Genomic DNA, 22,183 nt, shown 5'->3' on the forward strand with positions numbered 1-22,183 from the left:
TAATGTAAAAATAGATAATACTGCCTAGATAGTACTTGTAACAGTTGCTGCTGGGTACCCAGTCAGAATTCAAGACAGACTAATGTTATTGTTTTAGTCATCACCAGCAAACTGCATACAGTAATTGTACCTTAAATCAATTCCTACAAAGAGTGGACACATGCCCAGAAAGCACAAAAAACACCAACAACACACAATGCAAATCAAGAAAATGCTCAAGTTTACAAGCACATAAAATCTAAACATTCACTGTCCCTTTTCACTCAGTTGCACGGAAGTCAAATATTCAGTCTTTAAGAGAAGGTTGTTTACAAAAATTGTCAGTGTATGAGAATGAAGAGTCATTATCAGCCAGTTTTCATTCAAATTTACTCAGTGATCACGTACTTCAAGGGGATCTTTGGAAACTAGCCTGGACTGCTATTTAGGTGTTACCTCACATTTCAAGCAGGGTGAACAGCTGAGCTGATGATCTGTGGGTTTCTGGGTATGTTGTGTGGTGGGTGAAAGTCTGGCTCTTAGTGAGCGAATCCTCTTCCCCTTTACATTGTATTTGACTGTCACCATTCTTTGACCCAAGGTGGGTTTGGTCCATGGATGGATACAACTGATGTCAAATTTTGGCTCCATGATCTAAAGCCTTAGGAAAACTGAGACTAGGCTTCCCTTTTCCCTGCTTTCAGCTGTGGAAAATCCACTGCAGCCTCAGATTTGTTTTTATTTGACAGGTGTGACCTAATGTAGTGGGTTACTGTGGTCACAGTCACCTGCCACAATCAAATGCTTGGTGGATGAATCCCTAGCTTCTCCAGACTAGGGTTAATGTCTTCTGTTGGGCAAGAGACTGAACCCTCACGTGGCCCTGATGCATCCATCGTGAATATGTATGTGAATGTTAGGGAAAGCTTAGCATACAGTGTTGTATGAATCTGTGTGTGACTGAGTGAATGAGACTTGTAGCAGGAAGCACTTTGATTGCTCAACCCGAGTACAAGGGTACTATATAGTAAGTACCAGTCCTTTTACCATCTTGAAGTGCAGTCTTGTACCCAAAGTTGGGGTTCCTATCAGCTCCAGCCATTTTTCCTTTACTTCACTTTTTAAATGAGTCTTTCTATCCACACACTCAGCTGAACAATTTTTTTTCTGAATAAGCTCTAGAGACTGAATGTCCCAGGAGATCATCAGTTGTGTGGTGCAAGTGCATAGTTTTATGAATAAGTGGCGTTCACTTGTTCTTAAAATTAAAAAAAAAATACACAGTCATTACCACCTACCGAGCGTTTCACTGTAAGTAGCTCTCCAACCAATCCCATTCACTGTGTTATCTGTGCTGAAGACAATGAATAGCTGATTTGTGGAGGAACGGAGATTGGGTGGGAGCACTGTGCCACAGAATTTCCCCAGCAAGGGTGACAGAGTGTCCGGTCCGTCATAAACTGCCACAGAGTCAAACTGACAGGAAGAAGATGCCTCCAGATGAAAGGTGTTAAACCTGTGGAAAAGAAACATTTCTTAAAGCCCAGAGTACAAGAGCACCAGTTTGTCCGGTTATCAGATGAAACCAGTCCTATGTATCCAAGGCTTTGCTTGTTCCCATTGTTGTGTGAAGGAGGTTCCACAGAAATATGTGGGAAAAATGTTTAGAGTTGTTCTAGTTTTAAGACAATGCACTGATGTCATGTAATTTTTTAAGTAATCTTTTTAAAAAGTCAAAGCTAACTGAAAAACAACACTGCATTCAAGTTTTTCAAGATTTGGTTCTGTTTATAAAACAATAAAATAATTTGTGAACAATATCAGGTCATTTGTGAAGTACTGCAGTCAGGTTAGAGCAGCCAGTGAAGTCAGTGTAGTCTTACTTAAGATCTACTACTCTGTTTGCTTGGACCCATATGTGGTAGGTACAGTTGATGTTGTGGTGATAGTTGGTCATGGACAGCCCCGGACTGCTCACTGTACCCGCGGTGCTGTTAAAGAAACCACCACATGCTGTACATGCACACAAACACAAACACACACAATCACAACTTTAGATGTATGCATCTACTCCTCACACCACACCCTTTATAATAAATATACCTAATGCCAAATATAATGAAAATACAAAAAGAAACAAACCAAAATAAAATCTGTCATTTAGTTTTTTCCCTTAAAACATTATATTGACATTGATTGATATGTATTTTACAAATTATCCTCCTTAGAGTAAAGAAGATAAATGCCAAAAAAAGAAAAGTAGAAGGGATTGAAAAAGTTTGACATAGTAACTTAATGGAAAAGTGGTTCATTACATAATTATAATAATTTTAATTAAAAATACTGGACTTTATTCCAATTTATAAAATGTTCTTTGCCTTCCCATTCTTTGATTTTGATTAAAACAAATGGTGACGGCTCATTAGGGTATAACAATAATTTGACTTTGAATTGCTTACGAATAGCTGTGTATTCTGCCATGAAGCCAGTGTCTGTAATCACAGAGTCAGAGTAGAAATGGAGCAACATGGGGCCAAAGGTGGAGAAGCTCCCTGGGATGGTGGTACCACACAAAGTAGCAATAGGAATGCCACTGGTAGCAAGACTGTAGATCTTCAGGCCATCGTACAGACAGGTAGAATGTGCTAGACAACAGAGAGAGGGGGGAAATGTTCAACAAACTACTGAATCTTATTAGATATTTTGGATGCAAATGTGTTAATTGTAACTAGGGATGGGTATTGGTATCGGTTCTGACATAAACGGTAGTAACCAGACCGAAAAGCAGCGCACATTTCGGTGCTTTATTTCGGTGCTTTTTTCCTCCTGAGATGTGATACACTTTGGATTCTAGCCATTTTATGTTTCCGAGGATAGTAGGCGGGCCCAGTTACGTACGTTCTTTTAGAGCAGAGCTACAGATTAAAAATGCCCAAGGCGAAGCGGTCAAAAGTCTGGATGTACTTCAGAGCAAAAGATGCAACCTCAGCAGCCTGCAACAAGTGCTTTAAGGTGATACTGTGCAAAGGAGGTAACACCTCAAATCTGATGAAACACCTGGCGATGCATAGCGTTTTTTTAAAAGCCGAGAAATGCACCGTATTTGATAGCTTGCTGCAAGACCACATCTACTGCGGGTGTGGTGCCTGTTATCGGACCCGGAGTTAGCAACATCCCCCAAGAACCCAAAGAGGAGAGTCCTGGCCCCTAGCCCTGCCAGTGTAGCAGAAATGATGACGGATGATGATGCAGCAGCAGCCGTTCTTCTCTGTGTGAGTAGCTTAATGTTGTTTGCGTGTAATTTATGTTAAGTAGGCTAACCACGTTATTAAATGTGTGAACCAGTGTGTGAATGGGTGGATGACTGGATATGTAAAGCGCTTTGGGGTCCTTAGGGACTAGTAAAGCGCTATATAAATACAGGCCATTTACCATTTTTAAATTAATAATTAATCCAGCCAAGAGTGATACCATATATGCCCTATAGCTGCAGAAAAGGCTAACATTGTTATCTTTTTACAAAAAAAACCCAAAACAAAACAGCTGAACATGAGAGGTTTTTGGACAAAGTTTGTGTTCTCCATTCTTTAAGCACCGGTTCGAGCACCTTTTAAGCACCGGCAACATTTCAAAAGTACCGGTTTGGCACTGGTATCGGATAAAACCTAAACAATACCCATCCCTACTCTTGGCTGGAAGCAGTGCTTAAACAATGGAAAAAACACAAACTTTGTCCAAAAACCTCTCATGTTTAACTATTTTCCAATTTTTCTTTGGTCATTTTAGCCTTTTTGGCCAGGGTGAAGGGAGTATCTGCCATCAAACAAGAAGACAGGCACATGTAACTATGACAGTGTTTGCTAGTTCACCTTACATGCATTAATGTAATAACGTGGTTAGCCTACTCAACGTGAATTACACACGAACAACATTAAGCTACTCACACAGAGAAGAACGACTGCTGCTGCATCATCATCCTCATCATTTCTGCTACACTCGCAGGGCTAGGGGCCAGGACTCTCCTCTTTGGGTTTTTGGGGGATGTTGCAAACTCCGGGTCCGATAACAGGCACCACACCCACAGTAGGTAGTCGGCTTTAAAAAAAACCCGCTATGCGCCACCAGGTGTTTCATCAGATTCGAGGTGCTACCTCCTTTGCACAGTATCACCTTAAAGCACTTGTTGCAGGCTGCTGAGTTTGCCATAATGGCACCGGATACCGGCGGTAGATATCCCTAATTCTAACACTTACCTTCAACTTGAAATGTCTGAAAGGTGAGGATGACCACAGTCTTTTCTCCAGCATCTATGGTGTAGTTGCAGTTGGCTCTGGATGGGTAGTCTGCTGGATAATTTGGTGAAACCACACGGCCGCTGTCAGCTGTAAAGTTTGCACCGCATCCTAATGAAAAGAGCACAACAGACTTTCTTTGCATGCTGATAGAATGACCATGTCACTGCAAAAAAGATCTGCCGACCAACAAGTTAAAAAAGTAACTTTTAAAAACTGAAAAAAAAAAATAGCTTTTTATCCCTAGCATGACATATTGGGGGGAAAAGAGTGGCCTCCACAAGATGTTTTTAAAGGACTACAACCCTGGCTAAAGCAGACCAACCAGTCTGAGAGATTGGGGTAAAAGATGACCCGATAGTAACTGTAAGTGTCTCTGAGCTTCTGCTTTTCTTGTGGAGAGAGAAGAACCTTCCAAAAAGACAACAATTTGCACTCCTCCAATCAGGCCTTTATGGTAGAGTGGCAAGGTGGAAACCACTTCTCAGTAAACGGCACATGAAGGACTCTCAGACCATGAGAAGCTCCCTGGGGCAATGAAACAAAGACTCAAGTGTTTGGCCTGAATGTCAAACATCATGTCTGAAGGTAACCAAGAACGCCACATCATCTGGCCAAAACCATCCCCGAATGGTGGTGGCAGAGTCATACCATGGGATGTTTTTCAGAAGCAAGAAACAAGAGAGAAAGATGAATGAAACAAAGTACAAAGACATCGTTGGAAGTTTCCAGAGATAAAATGGCATTTACATAGCAATAGTAACATTTCTCTACCTTCATATTAGAAAAGATTCATTCTAAACTTATTTAGAAGAGGAAAATTCACCAAAGTGTGTGATATAATAGCCATTACAGCAAAGCTTTAACATGAAATTGTACTGGCTGTCTGGTTCTTACTGGTGTTGAAGGAGGCTGAGAAACCTTTGCCAGGGGCTCCAGTGGACTGGAATCGGCTCATGATGATGTTATTTGGAGCAACTATGGACCCTGGAGCCACAGAGCCACAGCCTGTAGACAGCAGAGCCTCACTAATTTGACTGTGACCTGACCACACCTGCAGAAACATGCACAGTTTTAATCAGGTCCTGTTATGATACCATTCTGCAGCCAATTTTATTTGAAAACAAAAAGGTTATTGGGAAAAAAAATCAAAGCTAATGTTCTAATTTCTGCAGTCAAAGGTCAGAAAGCAAATATACTTGATTAAAAAAGGAGGAGAAAGAAGCTGAAAAATGTTTTGTTTTGTTTTTTAAAACATATTACTAGTTTGCTGCAGGATGACTTACAAAATAATGTTGGGTCTACACATAACTGCAGATATAGCCTATATAGCCTATTTTCATTAAATGACTGTATTCCATGCATTTTCTTGGCAACCGGTTAAACAAGAATAATGCATTCAGTGATGTATCCTTTGGCCACTAGTATACTCAAAGTCTTAGACAGAGATTTGATGATTTTAACCTTCTTTTTGTAATTCAACTAATTCATAGTAATGTTGTCTAATGATTTGATATATGACACATAAGCCAAAAATAAATGAAAATGAATAGGCATCGTAGTTAGCTCTGTTAGCTCAAAGTAAGATGGATCTGAGTTTGCCTCCACCACCTGGGCAGGGCCTTTCTGTGTGGAGTTTGCATGTTATCCCCACGTCTGTGTGGGACCTCTCCAGGCAGTCTGGATTCCTCTTTCAGGCCAAAGACATTCAGTTAGTGGGGTTAGGTTAATTGGTGATTCTAAATTGCCCATCGGTGTGAATATGAGTATGAATGCTGTCATTCTTTTTGTGTTAGCCCTGCATCAGACTGACACTCTCAGGGTGTTCCCTGCCTCCCACCCTATGGTAGCTGGGATAGCCACCAGTCTCCCTGTGACCCTGATAAGTGGAAAAGGATGAGGGGATAAAAATGAAAACAAGAAATCACAAATTTCTAGTTGCGCTGCTTCTTTTCGGTCTTCTTTTCCCTGCAATAAACGACCGCTGCTGGTGGGGCTCAGAGAGCTTTCTCTGCATGCAACTGCAGGTCAAATGAAAACAAGCTAAAGTATTGCATATTTCCAGATACAAAGTGTAATAGAATAAACGGAGACAAAACAGATTATGTCTTCTGGATATTAAGATTTTGTTATTTATTGTAGAGTTTTCGTTTATTGAGGTTTTCTTATTATTTTTGCACTGATGATAGTAGAATAAGAGACAAAACTAAAGGAACAGTTCAGTAATAATAATAATTTAAACAAAAAAACTAAAACAAAACAAACAAATAACCAAACAAAAACACAACCTGCCCCCTTCCAAACTCTTACTGTAGCGCTGCAGACTTTTGATGCCCTTCTTGACACAACCCATAAGGGACTTGTGTCTGACATGGAAGTAATAATAATATTGCATATAATAACAATATTTTTATTAATATTATTACCTATACGAAGGACACATTACTCAGTGGCACCACAGTTTACATATTCACCTAATACATGAAAGACACAAATCCCTTTTCGGTTGAATTCTGGAATTCAACCTAAAAGGAATAAAAATCTGCCAAAACAAAAATACGAAGAGGAATATTTTTGATATGAATATGAAGAAGAAGATTCAATAGCAATTTGATTATCCCTGCCCTAAATTAAAGCTTAATTTAAAATGAAAAAAGGGGGAAAAATCTACTGCAAGGTGCAAGTGCTTATACCTTGATATAGCTGCTCTCACAGGTCCCGCCGCTGTCTGGAATTTCAAAATCACTGCTGAAGCTCATCTCAAGGTGATTTCCGTCATGGGCAATGATTTTCCAGGTACACTCCACATTGGCTGGGAAGTTCTGGGGATAGTTTGGAGACTTGATTGTTCCTGCATCAGCATGGATCACCCCTCCACATCCTGGCAGTAAAAAAAATATGTGAGTACATGAGCACAAAGTGTATGTAAGACATTAAATAACTCAGAGGTCGTCCCATAGCTCTTCCGCGTATGAATAACCATACACTGAATACTCAGGAAAATATTTGTACACAAGGCTGAAAACCAATACTGAGCAGTTATGACCTTCTGACATGTTGAATATAAAAAAATAATCTAACTCAGTGTTCAAAGCGACAGCATCATACTGTATCATATTGTATTTAATCCTACATATTCAACTATGTCTTAGTTTAGCTTCACTGAATTTAACTCAGATGTGAGATCCTGATAATATAATTGGAGTAAACATGGAATAGGCAACTGCAAAAAAGAATATGAATAAAATGTTTAATTAGGCAGTGTAGACCCACCTGAAGAATCAGAAGACCAGGAGGCCAAAAATCCTCCTTTGGACACACTATGATCAGCCAGGAAAACTATAGCCAGTTTGTTGGATCCTGACTGGATGGTTCCTGGGGAGGTGGTACCACAGTACTGACCAATAATGGGAGAACCTGGGGATCCTCCATTGAAGATAGTGAGAGAATCCCAGCCACATGTGTTGTGGGACTCCAGGTTAAAGTAGGTGAAGGTTAGCTGCAACATGGAAGAGAAATGGATATCAAGAAATTTGAAAAGTATAAGAGGCTCCTAGATATCGTTAAACACCTCAGTCTGCACACGAAAACAGTAATCTCTACCTTGGCAGCTAAAATAAACAACAAATCAGCTGTACATTTCAGTAGTGCTATTCAGAAGTGGCTAGCTTGAAACTGAAATCAGCTGAAATCAATAATACACAAGTGACTGCTTGGTGAGGACTGCAAGAGATCCATGCACTAGAATACAAGTTTGCTTTCGAAACTGGATTCTGCTAGGGAGAGTCAGTGTCATCTTTAACAATTTGTAGTGCAGAGGGAAACAAAGAGGAATGGCTGTAATGTGACAGGTCACTTTCAATGCAGTGAAGCCACAAACTCGTGTCGCACCGAGTTAGCACTTCATCTTGGACAATAAATTAACGTCTTGTACAATCTTAACTTAAATACCTCATAGTACTGTATCACCCCGGTAGATTTGGGAGACAGACACCCTCTCTGCTTTTAAGATTACACTTAAAACTTTGCTTGTTGATAAAGCATATACAGTGGGGCAAAAAAGTATTTAGTCAGCCACCGATTGTGCAAGTTCCCCCACCTAAAATGATGACAGAGGTCAGTAATTTGCACCAGAGGTACACTTCAACTGTGAGAGACAGAATGTGAAAAAAAAATCCATGAATTCACATGGTAGGATTTGTAAAGAATTTATTCGTAAATCAGGGTGGAAAATAAGTATTTGGTCAATAACAAAAATACAGCTCAATACTTTGTAACATACCCTTTGTTGGCAATAACAGAGGTCAAACATTTACTATAGGTCTTTACCAGGTTTGCACACACAGTAGCTGGTATTTTGGCCCATTCCTCCATGCAGATCTTCTCGAGAGCAGTGATGTTTTGGGGCTGTCGCCGAGCAACACGGACTTTCAACTCCCGCCACAGATTTTCTATGGGGTTGAGGTCTGGAGACTGGCTAGGCCACTCCAGGACTTTCAAATGCTTCTTACGGAGCCACTCCTTTGTTGCCCGGGCGGTGTGTTTTGGATCATTGTCATGTTGGAAGACCCAGCCTCGTTTCATCTTCAAAGTTCTCACTGATGGAAGGAGGTTTTGGCTCAAAATCTCACCATACATGGCCCCATTCATTCTGTCCTTAACACGGATCAGTCGTCCTGTCCCCTTGGCAGGAAAACAGCCCCATAGCATGATGTTTCCACCCCCATGCTTCACAGTAGGTATGGTGTTCTTGGGATGCAACTCAGTATTCGTCTTCCTCCAAACACGACGAGTTGAGTTTATACCAAAAAGTTCTACTTTGGTTTCATCTGACCACATGACATTCTCCCAATCCTCTGCTGTATCATCCATGTGCTCTTTGGCAAACTTCAGACAGGCCTGGACATGCACTGGCTTCAGCAGCGGAACACGTCTGGCACTGCGGGATGTGATTCCCTGCCGTTGTAGTGTGTTACTGATGGTGACCTTTGTTACTTTGGTCCCAGCTCTCTGCAAGTCATTCACCAGGTCCCCCCGTGTGGTTCTGGGATCTTTGCTCACCGTTCTCATGATCATTTTGACCCCACGGGATGAGATCTTGCGTGGAGCCCCAGATCGTGGGAGATTATCAGTGGTCTTGTATGTCTTCCATTTTCTGATGATTGCTCCCACAGTTGATTTTTTCACACCAAGCTGCTTGCCTATCGTAGATTCACTCTTCCCAGTCTGGTGCAGGTCTACAATACTTTTCCTGGTGTCCTTCGAAAGCTCTTTGGTCTTGGCCATGGCGGAGTTTGGAGTCTGACTGTTTGAGGCTGTGGACAGGTGTCTTTTATACAGATGATGAGTTCAAACAGGTGCCATTCATACAGGTAACGAGTGGGGGACAGAAAAGCTTCTTACAGAAGACGTTACAGGTCTGTGAGAGCCAGAGATTTTCCTTGTTTGAGGTGACCAAATACTTATTTTCCATCCTAATTTACGAATAAATTCTTTACAAATCCTACCATGTGAATTCATGGATTTTTTTTTCACATTCTGTCTCTCACAGTTGAAGTGTACCTCTGGTGCAAATTACTGACCTCTGTCATCATTTTAGGTGGGGGAACTTGCACAATCGGTGGCTGACTAAATACTTTTTTGCCCCACTGTAGTTAGGGCTGGATCAGTTGAGTCTGAATCCTCCCTTAGTTTTGCTACAATAGACTTAGGTTGCTGGGACTTCCCATGATGCACTGAGCGCTCCTCTTTCTCTCACCCCTTCTCACTCAGCATGTGATTGTACACCTCTCTGCATTTAATATGATTATTAATCAATCTCTGGCTCTCTTTCACTGCATGTTTTTCTCCTGTCTTACGCCCCTGCCTGAGCCTGGTTCTGCTGGAGGTTTCTTCCTGTTAAGAGGGAGTTTTTTCTTTCCACTGTCGCTAAAGTGCTCGCTTATAGGGGGCATTCAATTGTACACTGTAGTCCACATAGTTGTTTTAATGTAGCAAGCCACTGTGCACACTTACTGTAATAGTGTGGCCCTCTGGAGCCTCAAGCAGCCAAGCACAGCGACTGGGGCTTGGATAGAGGTTAGGGTAACCAGGACTGGCTAACACCCCACTGTCACCTGTCTGCCAGCCTCCACATTCTAAGAGAAAAAAGAGAGAATGATGCATCAAAGGACAATCTTCATCTGCTACTTGATTGCTACATTAGCTAAATACTAGTCTCGAATTCAAAGAAATAGTGGCATAGGGTAATTAAGGTATTAGTGTGAATCGTACCGGAAAACAAGTACTTAGCCTTGAAACCCAAGTCTCCGTTGGAGTTGTCTGTCTGGAAATGGACCCAGAGTTCTGGGGTAAAGACCACAATAGGAAGTACAAGAGCTGTCTGGCCACAAAACTTGCCCAGCAGCTCTCCACTTGAGTCACCTGCAAAAGGTGAGACATTAGATTAGAAAGGACTAGACTAGATTTCATATACTTTTTCTTCCACTCTTGAACACACAACACAGATACATTGAGTTTTTAGGTTGTTTTTTTTTTATCTGCTACAATAATAATAATAATATCATAATGCAAAGATTTATTTTGAAATCATAACGAAACCTGGAAACTCACAGCTGCATAATTTATTCACAAAAGAAACAAAAACTTTACTTTTGAGGTGGTGCCGGCAATTTTGCCTGGCCTAATCTATTTCAAATGGCAGTAATGGTTAATTAAAAAATACATAAATAAAAATGCTCTCTTACTAAATTCTATTTGTGTTACAACCAACTAGCTGTCTGCTAAGGCTTGGATCATTTCTTATAGCAATTTGCCAAATTGACTCTTTTAATAACGGCAGCACAGTGGTGTGGTGGTTAGCACGGTTAGCACCTCACAGCTAGAAAGTAGCGAGCTCTACTCCACCGTCTGACCGGGCCTTTCTGTGTGGAGCTTGCATGTTCTCCCTACATTTGCGTGGGTTTTCTCCGTGTACTCTGGCTTCCTCCCACAGTTTGAAGACATGCAATTAATGGGGTTAAGTGTGAATAATTGTCTGTCTCTATGTGCAAGCCCTATGTCAGACAGGTGACCTGTCCGAGGTGTACCCTGCTTCACGCCCTATGGTAGCTTGTAATAAGCTCAAGCCTCCAAGCTTATGTAATTAAAATAAAAATGAAGCTATAGACTTCATTGCACACATAATTTATACGTCATATTGGTCTGGTATCCTACTTAGGACTTACCTAAGCGGAACTGGAGATAGTCTGCTTCACAGGTTTGATGGTCCTCCAGGTGCAAGTCTTCTATCAACACCACAATAGAGGAGTTGATGTGCTGTGGGTTCTGAATCAGCCACTCACAGTTGATGTTGTTGCTGTAGTTGGACACCAGGTAGCCAGGAGAAGTGAAGTTGCCACCATCAGGGTTATTCAGGATACCGCCACATTCTAGCAAAATACAGATTAAAATAGCAGATTAGAGTAAATGTTAGAACACAATACGGAACAGCACTTCATTAAAACACAATGAAGTGTAGGTCGTTGAGACTATATCGACTGACCTGTTACTGATTGGAAATGATACCAATTAATAATTATTAGTAATTAATACTAAGGTACAGACAGGACAGGCAATTGGACAGAGTAATTGGACTCTTCAGCAATTACAAAAACATCATCCTCCAATAAGGAATAATCTTGTATGACTTTCAGCTTTCTTTGGGTTCCAAAAGTCTTTTTTGTGGTTAAAGAGGTGTGGTTACCTGCTCGTTCCTTTTATCTTTCCCGGCCTATCCACTTGCAGCTCATTACTCACCAGCTGACATACATAACACATCCTTCCTCACTCTGATTGCAAGTCATTTAACTAGCTAAGATCTACAGTCGCTCAGGCTTCCTAATAGTAGATTATGCTTCTTGCATTTTTCAGTTGGGCCTCTTATTCTCTCTGCTCAGATCCACTGCATGTGCACATGCTCCCTGGATTTACCTGCTGGATCAAAACAGCCTGTCCTGAGATCAGATACAAACTGTGCTTTGTGTGGAAACAGAGCTAGCTAGCATTAACAAAAAGATCTGCTTCAGTTATCATCGTAACAGAGTTTTCTGTTACTAACCACCTTGCCCAACGTGTGATGTGGATAAGAAGATGGAATCCAGTTTTTTTCAGAAATATCTTCACAGGAGAGCCATTGCAAACATGTATCCATAGTAATGATACAATAGAGTATGAAATGTTTCAAATATTTTAATCCACATAACACTGACAGGGAAGATTTTTCTGCAGACTAATTAATTCTTGTTTTGAGAAATTATGTAGAATTTGCTAAAAAAATAAATAAAATAAAATAAAATACGGTTTTTGTGTAGCGATGTCTTTTCATAGTGATTCATTGCTTCTTTTGGTAAAGGAATGTTTTAAAACAACCCTCGGCTAGGTAGCATTATCAGCTAATAGAAAGTCATTTTTGGCACTATCTTCCAATAGAAATTAAATTGGACCATTTGAAAGAAGACGTGTTAACACCTGTCATCATATTCTCTACCGACCACTTTATACTGGTCAGAGCACAAGCCATTGGGGGATCTAAAAATTGCTACACCAAGACCTCTGATTTAGACAATACAACATGAAACTGCAGCAGAATAGTTTTTGATAACAGAATGATGTTTTTGATATCTTACATCCCTGCATTAATAATACTAAATCATGTATAAGTGTGATTTCCTGCATTAACGTGTTTAAGAAACTGCCATGGATACATGGCTATTATGATTAAAGCAATGTGAATTATATTTTTCTGTAGATAATATTTTAGTTTTGCATGCAGGAGAATCTAACCTGCAGGTTCATCAGAGGAATACGTAGCCAAGAATCCACCACTGGACACCGACGCATCAGTGCGGAACTCAACAGCCATGGTGTTGCCAGAGGACCGCACCTGAGTTCCAGCCGGTACTGTACCACAGAACCGTTGTAGGTGAGGGGCATCGACTGCCAATCCGTTCATTACCTGGAGGACATAGATTTATGCTTGATATGCAATTTTTCTTGCATGCTCATCAAAAAGGTAATAAACTATATTTCAGTATTTTCAATTTCACAAAAAAAATTACACAGATAAACTTTTGTGCAAATTTTGATTTTTTTAATTTCATTTTTCAAGGGTTCTAGATGCTATCAGAGATTCCACAGCATGAAAGGGGAATTAATTTGATTTGTGGTTCGAGTCAAGTGAAAGGGATGACGACTACTGGCAGAAAGGGACTCACATCGACATAGTCAAATACGCAGTATGTATCAGAACCTTCCAGTCTCAGGTCACTGATGGTGAGGGTAACCCTGCGGTCTGGAGACACTACCAGCTCCCAGCGACACACTCGGCTGTGGGGATACAAGTTGGGGTAATTGGGAGAGGAGATAGTTCCTGAGGGAGCATTCAGTTCACCTCCACATTCTGTGGGAAAAGAAAAAAAAGAGAGATTCAGCATAACAAATAATGTTGTAAATTAATTTCATGTATTTCTGTAAACCAAAAACTAAATTAAGCATTTAACCCGATCTGTCTGTTCATCAGATATCTCCACAACCCATCATTGCCACTGAGTTAGACTGGCTTTGAGTTTGAGGTCGCTAGAATGAAGAGTGGCTTAATTTTTTTTTGTCTCCTTTTGTTGCTTGGAAACAAAATCAAAAGGCACTGTAATGAGGCAGATAATCAACCAGCCTGTTTCTCCTGTTATCCAGTTTTTCTTTTTGCATTTGTTCGAAGTCGCAATTTCCAGGTTCCCTTTATGTCACTGTTTGTAGGTCAACGGGTTTTATCTCCATCTTCATGTGAATCACTTTGTTATTTGGTTTATTATGAAAAAATGCTGTTTTCTTAAATGACTGACACTTTACAAATAAGATAAATTAAACATTGCAGTGATTATTATCATCAGTATATTATTATATAATACACTGAACTTTATTACTTGAGAACAGAAACAGAAATGTAAGAAAAGAACTGTCAGATCTTACATATTGATGAACAGGATCTAAAGCTTGGACTTTAGCATCTCTGTGTGATAAAAACATTTGTATTGATTCTTCTTTTACAGGTCATTAAAAATTAGAATATAAACAGCTTATTAACTTTATGTTTTGTGTTTTCTCCATAATATTGTAACATACAGTGTAATGGTTTGTTAATATGCAGGACTATATCTGGCTTATTTATGACCTTTTGCTGACTGAAGAGCTGTCAAATACACAAATATGAAAGTATGAAGTTCTAATAATGTTGACAACGTTTTCTATCAAATGCTTTAACATACATATGTCAATGTTTTATTGTACGATTTGGTTCTCATCCATGCAGTCATTCAAAATGAAAAGGAAAAAACTGAACCTAATGAAACAACAGTTACCCACAAAAACAGGTCTCTATGATAATTATCACTATCTTGGTGATATTACTCAAAGATTTACTTCATGTGTAAATATGACGTACCATAATGATCATCCAGCAACTATTCCTTGTACTTTTCAAAATGTACCCACCTTCAACACTTGCTTCAAAGAACAGACGGAAGCCAGCTGCATTTCCACTGGTGTCACTGACAAACCGGACATAAGCAAAACTGTCAGACGTCTCCATGGGAGCAGGAAGGTTATTGCCGCAATGTCGGCCCAGTAGGCGGCCTAAACAAACATTAGAAAGGATGCAGGAATATCTTGATCACCCCACTGTCTCAACATGAAACACAGACACATGTGTTGTGTGTAATTTACTTTCCTAAGTTCAAAACTGTTGGGACTATTGGGACAGAATGCAATTATTTGCAAATCTTATGAACAATCACAATAGAACATTTAAAACACATCAAATATTTTAACTGACAAAAATCTACCATTTAAGAAAAACATTAGCTAATTTTAAACTGAGAGCAAAACTTCTCAAACGAATTGAGATGGGGCCATGTTTACCATTATGTAGGATCCCCTCTCCCTTTAAAAGGTGGCTGTACTTTTGGAAGAGGACCGCTATCCCATTTTACTGTCTTACACTGCAAAGCTGTTGTAAAAGATTCAGTATGCATTATGCACGTTAGCATTGTCTTACCGAAATCTGCAAGGCCTTCACTGAAAAAAGCATCATTTGGATGGGAGCCTATACCATTCTACTTTTTCCTATTATATACCTTTTAGCATAGATGGCGCATTTCCAGATGTACAATCTGCCAATTCCATAGGTACTACTGTGTCCCTTTACTATCAGAAATGTGGGGTTTGAACTGAGCACTGATAACAAGCCAGGTGGCCCTTCTTTTTGTCCAGAGGATCCGTAGTCCATGTTTCCCAAAAGACCCATCAAACTTTAATTTGCATAATCCTAGAACAGTTTTACACTGTTCCTCAGTCCATTTTAAGTCAGCATGGGCCCAGAGAAAACTGTGAGCAAGCACTTTGGCGACAGTGGGAAAGAAAAACTCCCTTATAACAGCAGAAGCAGGCTCAAAGTAAAACAAACAACCATAAAAAGAACAAAACAAAACTCACAATTTAAAGCTAGGGGGGGTCAAAATTTTGTTGCGTTGCGTCAGTCTAATTGCGTAGGTCCTAATTTGAAGAGGCAGACTGTATATAAGTTTAGGTGCAGCAATCGCAAAGGCCCAGTCTACTCTGTGTTTCAGTCAGAAGCAACTTATCAGCTGACCTAAGAGTTCTATTTGGAGTATTTTTAGTTAAAAGATCAGAGTGGTATGAAAGAGATAATCATTTAGAGACTTAAAAACAAGCTCTAAAGTCTTAAAATCAATTCTATAACGTACAGGAACCCAGTGTAAACGAGCCAAGACGGGGGCCTGTCAAAAGTCAGGCCTCGGCCTTCTGAACAAGCTGAAGATGAAAGAGCAGAGCCTGACTGATTCCAAAATAAAGACTATTAATCAAGCCTGTATGAAGTAAATGCAAGGATCACTTTCTCAAAGTCAGCAGATAACAAAATACTTTTAGTGTTTGCAACGGCCCTGAGCTTTTACAACAGAAGTTATTTGTTTCTCAAATGAAAAACTGCCATTGAAGTACTGTGCTAGTACTTTTCGTAAAATAATATATATTTACTGGAACAAACACCTTAGTTCAAACATTTGATATGTTTTTTTTCCAAGGGTTTATGGGTTTATGAGGTTTTTAAATTATATATATATATATATATATATATATATATATATATATATATATATATATATATATATATAGGGGTTTGGTTTTTTTACACAGCATCCCAACGTTTTCATAATTTGGGTTATAAAGTCAAATCAGATACAGTGGGGCAAAAAAGTATTTAGTCAGCCACCGATTGTGCAAGTTCCCCCACTTAAAATGATGACAGAGGTCAGTAATTTGCACCAGAGGTACACTTCAACTGTGAGAGACAGAATGTGAAAAAAAAAAAAATCCATGAATTCACATGGTAGGATTTGTAAAGAATTTATTTGTAAATTAGGGTGGAAAATAAGTATTTGGTCACCTCAAACAAGGAAAATCTCTGGCTCTCACAGACCTGTAACGTCTTCTGTAAGAAGCTTTTCTGTCCCCCACTCGTTACCTGTATGAATGGCACCTGTTTGAACTCATCATCTGTATAAAAGACACCTGTCCACAGCCTCAAACAGTCAGACTCCAAACTCCGCCATGGCCAAGACCAAAGAGCTTTCGAAGGACACCAGGAAAAGTATTGTAGTAAAAAATCAACTGTGGGAGCAATCATCAGAAAATGGAAGACATACAAGACCACTGATAATCTCCCTCGATCTGGGGCTCCACGCAAGATCTCATCCCGTGGGGTCAAAATGATCATGAGAACGGTGAGCAAAGATCCCAGAACCACACGGGGGGACCTGGTGAATGACCTGCAGAGAGCTGGGACCAAAGTAACAAAGGTCACCATCAGTAACACACTACAACGGCAGGGAATCACATCCCGCAGTGCCAGACGTGTTCCGCTGCTGAAGCCAGTGCATGTCCAGGCCCGTCTGAAGTTTGCCAGAGAGCACATGGATGATACAGCAGAGGATTGGGAGAATGTCATGTGGTCAGATGAAACCAAAGTAGAACTTTTTGGTATAAACTCAACTCGTCGTGTTTGGAGGACGAAGAATACTGAGTTGCATCCCAAGAACACCATACCTACTGTGAAGCATGGGGGTGGAAACATCATGCTATGGGGCTGTTTTCCTGCCAAGGGGACAGGACGACTGATCCGTGTTAAGGACAGAATGAATGGGGCCATGTATGGTGAGATTTTGAGCCAAACCCTCCTTCCATCAGTGAGAACTTTGAAGATGAAACGAGGCTGGGTCTTCCAACATGACAATGATCCAAAACACACCGCCCGGGCAACAAAGGAGTGGCTCCGTAAGAAGCATTTGAAAGTCCTGGAGTGGCCTAGCCAGTCTCCAGACCTCAACCCCATAGAAAATCTGTGGCGGGAGTTGAAAGTCCGTGTTGCTCGGCGACAGCCCCAAAACATCACTGCTCTCGAGAAGATCTGCATGGAGGAATGGGCCAAAATACCAGCTACTGTGTGTGCAAACCTGGTAAAGACCTATAGTAAACGTTTGACCTCTGTTATTGCCAACAAAGGGTATGTTACAAAGTATTGAGCTGTATTTTTGTTATTGACCAAATACTTATTTTCCACCCTGATTTACGAATAAATTCTTTACAAATCCTACCATGTGAATTCATGGATTTTTTTTTCACATTCTGTCTCTCACAGTTGAAGTGTACCTCTGGTGCAAATTACTGACCTCTGTCATCATTTTAGGTGGGGGAACTTGCACAATCGGTGGCTGACTAAATACTTTTTTGCCCCACTGTAAATACATTTACTTAAGAAAAAGAACTGAGAAGGAAGTCCAGTTTTAGAAAGTTGCGGACAGAAAAGATTTCAACACAATAGACATTGTGATGGTGTAGAGAATGTATCTTGTTTTTTTTTTTATTACTTATGTTTTTACCTGAGGCGTTGTACTCTCTGATCTCCACATAGTCAGCAGAGCATCCATCAGTATTCTGCAAGCTGAAATTCCCATAGCTAAGAGTGAGGTAGTGTCCTGTGGGTCCCTCCAGGTACCACTCACAACTGGAGCTATCAGGATAGTTGGAGCCTGGGAAGCCTGGGCTGTAGATCACACCCCTCTGACCTATGTAGGTGCCTCCACATGTTGCTGTGAGGAATTTGAGTTACAGAATCAGAACAGAGCTTTGAAATAGGTCATTGTGGTTTTCTATCACCACTCTGCTACATAGTCAAAATCTCAAAGGTTACATCTCTTTAATCAATGTTTTAATGTGAATTTCAAATGGCATACAGTATTTTAAGACATAAACAAACAGCTAGTCCAGTAATGCTTTGATACTGGCACAATTTCCCATAACTTTCGGTCTGTATGCCACAAGAATGCCGCCTCTCAAGGCACCTTACAACCAGACCTAGATAAAGACAATTTTATTGCTAGTTGATCAAAAAATTGCCACGCCAGTCTTATGATGAGACCATCAGCTTACTGGTTTACAACTTCCAATCTAGACATTAATGAGGGAAGAACAGACACAGTCATGAGTTTCAGACTGCATGACCATGATATTCTTTACCTATGGAGTATTTTGCTTTGAATCCTTGGTGCGTGACGCTGGCGTCAGTACGAAACCTAAGCCACATGGAGGAACCTGTCGAATGTTGAGTAGATGGTCGGGTGTTGCCACAAAGACGGGAAATGATGTTATTGTTGGATGTTGAGCCATCACGCAGCTCCAAGTAGTCGTACATACAGCTGTTGAATAAATGGACAAAAACATGTTGTAAGCCCTGAAACTTGGGTCTAAGTGAAAGATTTTCTAGATAGAGTTTACATATTGTGTTCTTCAAACACTAATAACACCACCAACCAATTTAGTAAGATTGTAATGTTTGTTTGTTCTTTAGTTTAGTTTCTTTTGTAAAAACATAGATAGGCTAAAATGTATTTACCAATAATCTTGGGATGAAACGCAATAAAATGACAAAAATTACTATATTTACGTGGTAATAAGAAGCTATAAATACAACAAGAGAAGAGAAAGTAAAGGTGTACCTGGATGTGGGTTCAATGTAGAACTGATCCTCAAAGTCAATCTGGACAGCTTCCCCATTGGGCACAGTAATTACCCAGATACAGTCAATGTTCTGGGGGTAATTCTGTGGATAGTTCGGTGAAGTAATGTACCCTGGAGGATCATTATCATTCACCTCGATGAAACCTCCACAAGCTGTGGAGAAATAGAAGGATCAAGATAAGAGACGTGACAGGTTTTCCAACATCTACATAAATTCGAAAAGATAATATTCTGTGGGGTTTTTTAAACCTACTTCAGAAAAAGTTTGGATACCAGGAAAATTTGTGCAAAACAAACAAAAATAAGTTAAAGATTTGCAATGGACACAGCTTGGACACAGTCAGCAAAAGCAAACTCTACCATGCAAAATATACAAAGATCCAGAAACACATCTTTTCTGTTTAGGTTATTCAAGATAGTCTGAGGTAAAGGGCCAAAATGTCCCGTGGTTTGACAAATCAAAATCAAAAACAGATTTAGGAAATTATGGATATAATTATGGATATAATGCCAAATTAATGCTTAAACAATATATGCAAACTTTGGAGCAATATACTAAGACAATGATAAGCCTCATTGTATTTGTATTCTAACAGCAGAGCTCTATAGCACAAGAGTCCACTGCTAAGCTGGCCTGCATACAGTACAGACAACTTTATGACATTATGACCAGTATGGAACCAAAGAAAGAAAAGTATATGTTTTTTTTTAATTCACCCAAAAAACAAAGTTTTCAACATTTAATTTATTCTTCTTTCAATTAAATATGGACCTTTAAACCTTCACATTTTGTTTTTATTGATATTTTAGACAGCAAACAGTTTTGGAAACAGGCTGAAAATTGAAAAAGAGGGACCTATTATTTTATATCCAACTCCAAAGTTTCTCCTGGGCTTTACTACAGAAGCTTTGCATGACTTAAAGTTACAAAATAACCTTTGTCTTATGCTGGGCATTAATGCAGCTCCTCAATTAATCTTCTTTCTGAACAAGATACTTTACACCCGCCCCCTTTAAGCCAACTTAGTTCCCTTTGCCTCTCGTAAGCATAAAACTGAAAACATTGTTCCTAAATTAGAGTTCTGTTGGCATCAAGTCCATGTTTCCTCCAATTTCAAAACTTGTCAACCGTGACTAAACATCTAGAAATGATCGCTTTTGTGCACTGAAACATTTCCTGTGATAGTGATGAAGTGAAGATTCTACCTTGACTGTGGGCTTCGAATACCAGCTTAAAGCCGGAGGCCTCATTACTGGCATCGGACACAAAGTGAATAAAGAGGTGGTTGTCAGTTGTCTGGAGAACAGATGGGGGGCTTGAACCACACAGTCGTCCTCCAAGTAATGGAGAAGAGCCATCTGGACCATTCCTGAGCTGTGGAGAAAGGGAAAGATAACTGTGAATAATGATAGAAATAATTTATCAAAAGATCAGTGACTTCAGGAAGTCCAACCAGGGCTCTGAAACAAGAAAAAAAGACTTTCAGGAACCTTAGTACTCCCATCTACTGTTGTTGTTGTCACTGTAAGGTTTATAAAATAAACTTAAACATAACCACAGTTTTTAAAAAACACCACAATGTATCACAGTTTCTTCTGCAAACTTTTTTATTAATCAAACGCATTAATAAAAAAGTTACTGTCGTATCCAGGTGGTCCAATTCGACAGTGCACAGCAATCCAAACTGAGAATAGTTTGGAAGGATATAAATTTCCTCTTAACATGATTTATCTGTTAGTACATTAGAGAAGTAGTAACATCAATACCTTGGAACATAGCCACCATCTGATGACATATGACGTTTTGCCCTATCGGGTAACTTTGATAATGTGACGTTACATATGCTTACTTGTCTGATGTTCAAAAACATGCTTCATCAAATATGAACTAAGTGGGAAAATTTTCCAACAAATAAAATTTTCCTTCAACTTTCTTGGGGTTTTATGTGACGTGTTGAGATGCTCACTTTAATAATTTACTTCAATTTACATTTGTTTCTTGTATGCTTTTGTTTCACATTTTTTCACATTGCATTGTTAGAATTGTTTTCTGCAAAAAGAAAAAAGCAAACTTGTCAAATATAGCTAAGCCTGTTGCTTGTTTCACTTGACATCATAATGGTGGGACTTAAGTGGACCAGTAAATTTAATCAAACTATTCCCTGCACACTGTTCAGACTGGACTGAGACTGGATCAAACTGGATCGAGCTGGACAACACAGTGAATTTCATTGATTTCTAGCACCAGTAAATGTTCATTCTTTAACAGCTTAAAACAGCTGTTAATTGCCAGTAATCACTTCAGTCTATGTGCATCCACAGGGTCAAAAATCTATTTTCTCACTTGTAGCAATGTGGATTTTTTTTTTTTCAAATTTTTATTTTTGCAGCTTTTGCTATCCGTATGTTTACCTCCAGGTAATCCCCTGTACTGCATCCAGTTCCAAAGCCTTGGATCTGAAAGGGGGTTTGGAAGGTGACAGAAATTCTAAAGCCAGGTGTCACCATCACGTGCCAGCTGCAATCCAAACCTGGCCGGTAATTCTGTGGGTAATTGGGAGTGCTCATTACACCTCTGTCAACATGCAGGAGTCCACCACAACCTGCGAAAAGAAAAAGTATCACATATAATTCCTCTTACTAGTATAACTACTGTTGTAGAGTAGTGGCAGTTTGTGTCTGGCAGTTAATATATTGATCATGAAAAATGACCTGAAAGGAAGTGTTTCTGCCCACAACACCACAACGTATCACCAAACATTACATGGATGTTAAATCTGGAT

General features: G+C 39.8%; 1 protein-coding gene across 1 annotated transcript in view; it reads right to left on the reverse strand.

Moving 5' to 3' along the window:
- The window catches only part of cubn (cubilin (intrinsic factor-cobalamin receptor)), an 85,137-nt gene that overhangs the window by 5,470 nt on the left and 57,484 nt on the right, over positions 1–22,183 (reverse strand). The window contains exons 41-58 of the mRNA XM_040047097.1: positions 21,813–22,003; positions 20,607–20,775; positions 19,379–19,553; positions 18,900–19,078; positions 18,263–18,472; positions 14,799–14,939; positions 13,526–13,710; positions 13,095–13,266; positions 11,498–11,701; positions 10,545–10,694; positions 10,287–10,408; positions 7,545–7,770; positions 6,965–7,152; positions 5,169–5,325; positions 4,233–4,382; positions 2,439–2,624; positions 1,863–1,992; positions 1,278–1,495 (exon numbers count right to left, since the gene is read on the reverse strand). Coding sequence (XP_039903031.1) covers positions 1,278–1,495; positions 1,863–1,992; positions 2,439–2,624; positions 4,233–4,382; positions 5,169–5,325; positions 6,965–7,152; positions 7,545–7,770; positions 10,287–10,408; positions 10,545–10,694; positions 11,498–11,701; positions 13,095–13,266; positions 13,526–13,710; positions 14,799–14,939; positions 18,263–18,472; positions 18,900–19,078; positions 19,379–19,553; positions 20,607–20,775; positions 21,813–22,003 — 3,153 coding nt within the window. The remainder of the gene's footprint in view (positions 1–1,277; positions 1,496–1,862; positions 1,993–2,438; positions 2,625–4,232; positions 4,383–5,168; positions 5,326–6,964; positions 7,153–7,544; positions 7,771–10,286; positions 10,409–10,544; positions 10,695–11,497; positions 11,702–13,094; positions 13,267–13,525; positions 13,711–14,798; positions 14,940–18,262; positions 18,473–18,899; positions 19,079–19,378; positions 19,554–20,606; positions 20,776–21,812; positions 22,004–22,183) is intronic.

The sequence above is a fragment of the Simochromis diagramma genome, unplaced genomic scaffold (genome assembly GCF_900408965.1).
Source record: "Simochromis diagramma unplaced genomic scaffold, fSimDia1.1 OVJJ01000715.1, whole genome shotgun sequence".
Classification (NCBI taxonomy): Eukaryota; Metazoa; Chordata; class Actinopteri; order Cichliformes; family Cichlidae; genus Simochromis; species Simochromis diagramma.